The sequence below is a fragment of the Triticum dicoccoides genome, chromosome 6A (genome assembly GCF_002162155.2).
Source record: "Triticum dicoccoides isolate Atlit2015 ecotype Zavitan chromosome 6A, WEW_v2.0, whole genome shotgun sequence".
Lineage (NCBI taxonomy): Eukaryota > Viridiplantae > Streptophyta > Magnoliopsida > Poales > Poaceae > Triticum > Triticum dicoccoides.
In genome coordinates this window covers 17,499,736-17,501,006 of record NC_041390.1, presented here as the reverse complement: position 1 = coordinate 17,501,006, position 1,271 = coordinate 17,499,736, and the positions used below count along the sequence as shown (strand labels likewise).

Here is a 1,271-nt window from a genome sequence, read left to right as displayed (position 1 = left end):
TAAAAGCCGCGCCCTCGCCGCCGTCCAAACACACAAACTCAGAGCGCTCCCATCCAGCACCGCCGCCGCAAACACCACACCTCGAGCGTACTCGTCGCCGGAGAAGTAGCAAGCAAGATGGCCGTAAGGAAGGGCGGCGACAGGAAGAAGGCCGTGACCAGGTCCGTCAAGGCCGGGCTCCAGTTCCCCGTTGGCCGCATCGGCCGCTACCTCAAGAAGGGCCGCTACGCCCAGCGCGTCGGCTCCGGCGCCCCCGTCTACCTCGCCGCCGTCCTCGAGTACCTCGCGGCCGAGGTACGCGCCGATCTTTCCCGTTCGTTCTTGTCCGCTCCTGTTCTTGCCCTGTTCGACGGATGATTGAATTCGTTCTTGGTTGAATCTCAGGTCCTGGAGCTTGCCGGCAACGCGGCCAAGGACAACAAGAAGACCCGCATCATCCCGCGCCACCTGCTGCTCGCTGTCCGCAACGACCAGGAGCTCGGAAGGCTGCTCGCCGGCGTCACCATTGCCCACGGCGGCGTGATCCCCAACATCAACTCTGTGCTGCTCCCCAAGAAGTCCCCCGCCGCGGCCGAGAAAGAGGCCAAGTCGCCCAAGAAGAAGACCTCCACCAAGTCCCCCAAGAAGAAGGTCGCCGCCAAGGAGTAGAATTCCCCATAGCCTAGCCAGTGTTTGCTTAGATCCATTTCTCATGGACTAAGATGAGATCATGTATGTAATGCCTGCTAGTCTGTAGCGCCCGTCAGATTCGTCGAGCAAGGATGGCATTGTATCTGTGATTTCTATGACAATGGCGAAAGATGCAATCATTTCAATCTTTTAGTACGAAATTCTCTCTTCTAGCATCCGAAAATATCCTTTAATCTGTAGTTTGAGCCATTTATCTGAAATCAAGCTGTGAGAAACTGAATCTATGAAGAACTAAATTGATGATGGTGCTGATTAAATTGGATAAGCAAGATGCTTCACAGGTCCTGCAGTCAAACATTTCGAATTAGATCTTGACCATGCCGAAGCAATTTGTAGGCAATGTAACCTCTGTAGTTGAGCTGGTTACATGTTGCTCTGTTTGACAAAAGAATTCTTCGAGTTGGAGTTGAGCCGATTACATGAGAACTGAAGTTTGGATAGTTTGATGTAGGTAACAAACCACAGACCTGAGAACGTTTTGGCTGCAGATGAGATGCAAACTAAAATAACTAGCTACATGAGGTGCTGATTTTGTATAATCAGCTAAAGCAGAAACAGATATTGAGAAATTTAGATACTAG

At 51.6% G+C, this 1,271-nt stretch overlaps 1 protein-coding gene across 1 annotated transcript; it reads left to right on the top strand.

Moving 5' to 3' along the window:
- Positions 1-35: 35 nt before the first annotated feature.
- On the top strand, positions 36-830 carry LOC119319464 (histone H2A.1-like). Its single transcript, XM_037593942.1, has 2 exons — positions 36-294; positions 385-830. The coding sequence occupies exons 1-2, from the start codon at positions 118-120 to the stop codon at positions 646-648; spliced, it is 441 nt and encodes a 146-aa protein (XP_037449839.1). The 5' UTR covers positions 36-117; the 3' UTR covers positions 649-830.
- The last annotated feature ends 441 nt before the right edge of the window (positions 831-1,271 follow it).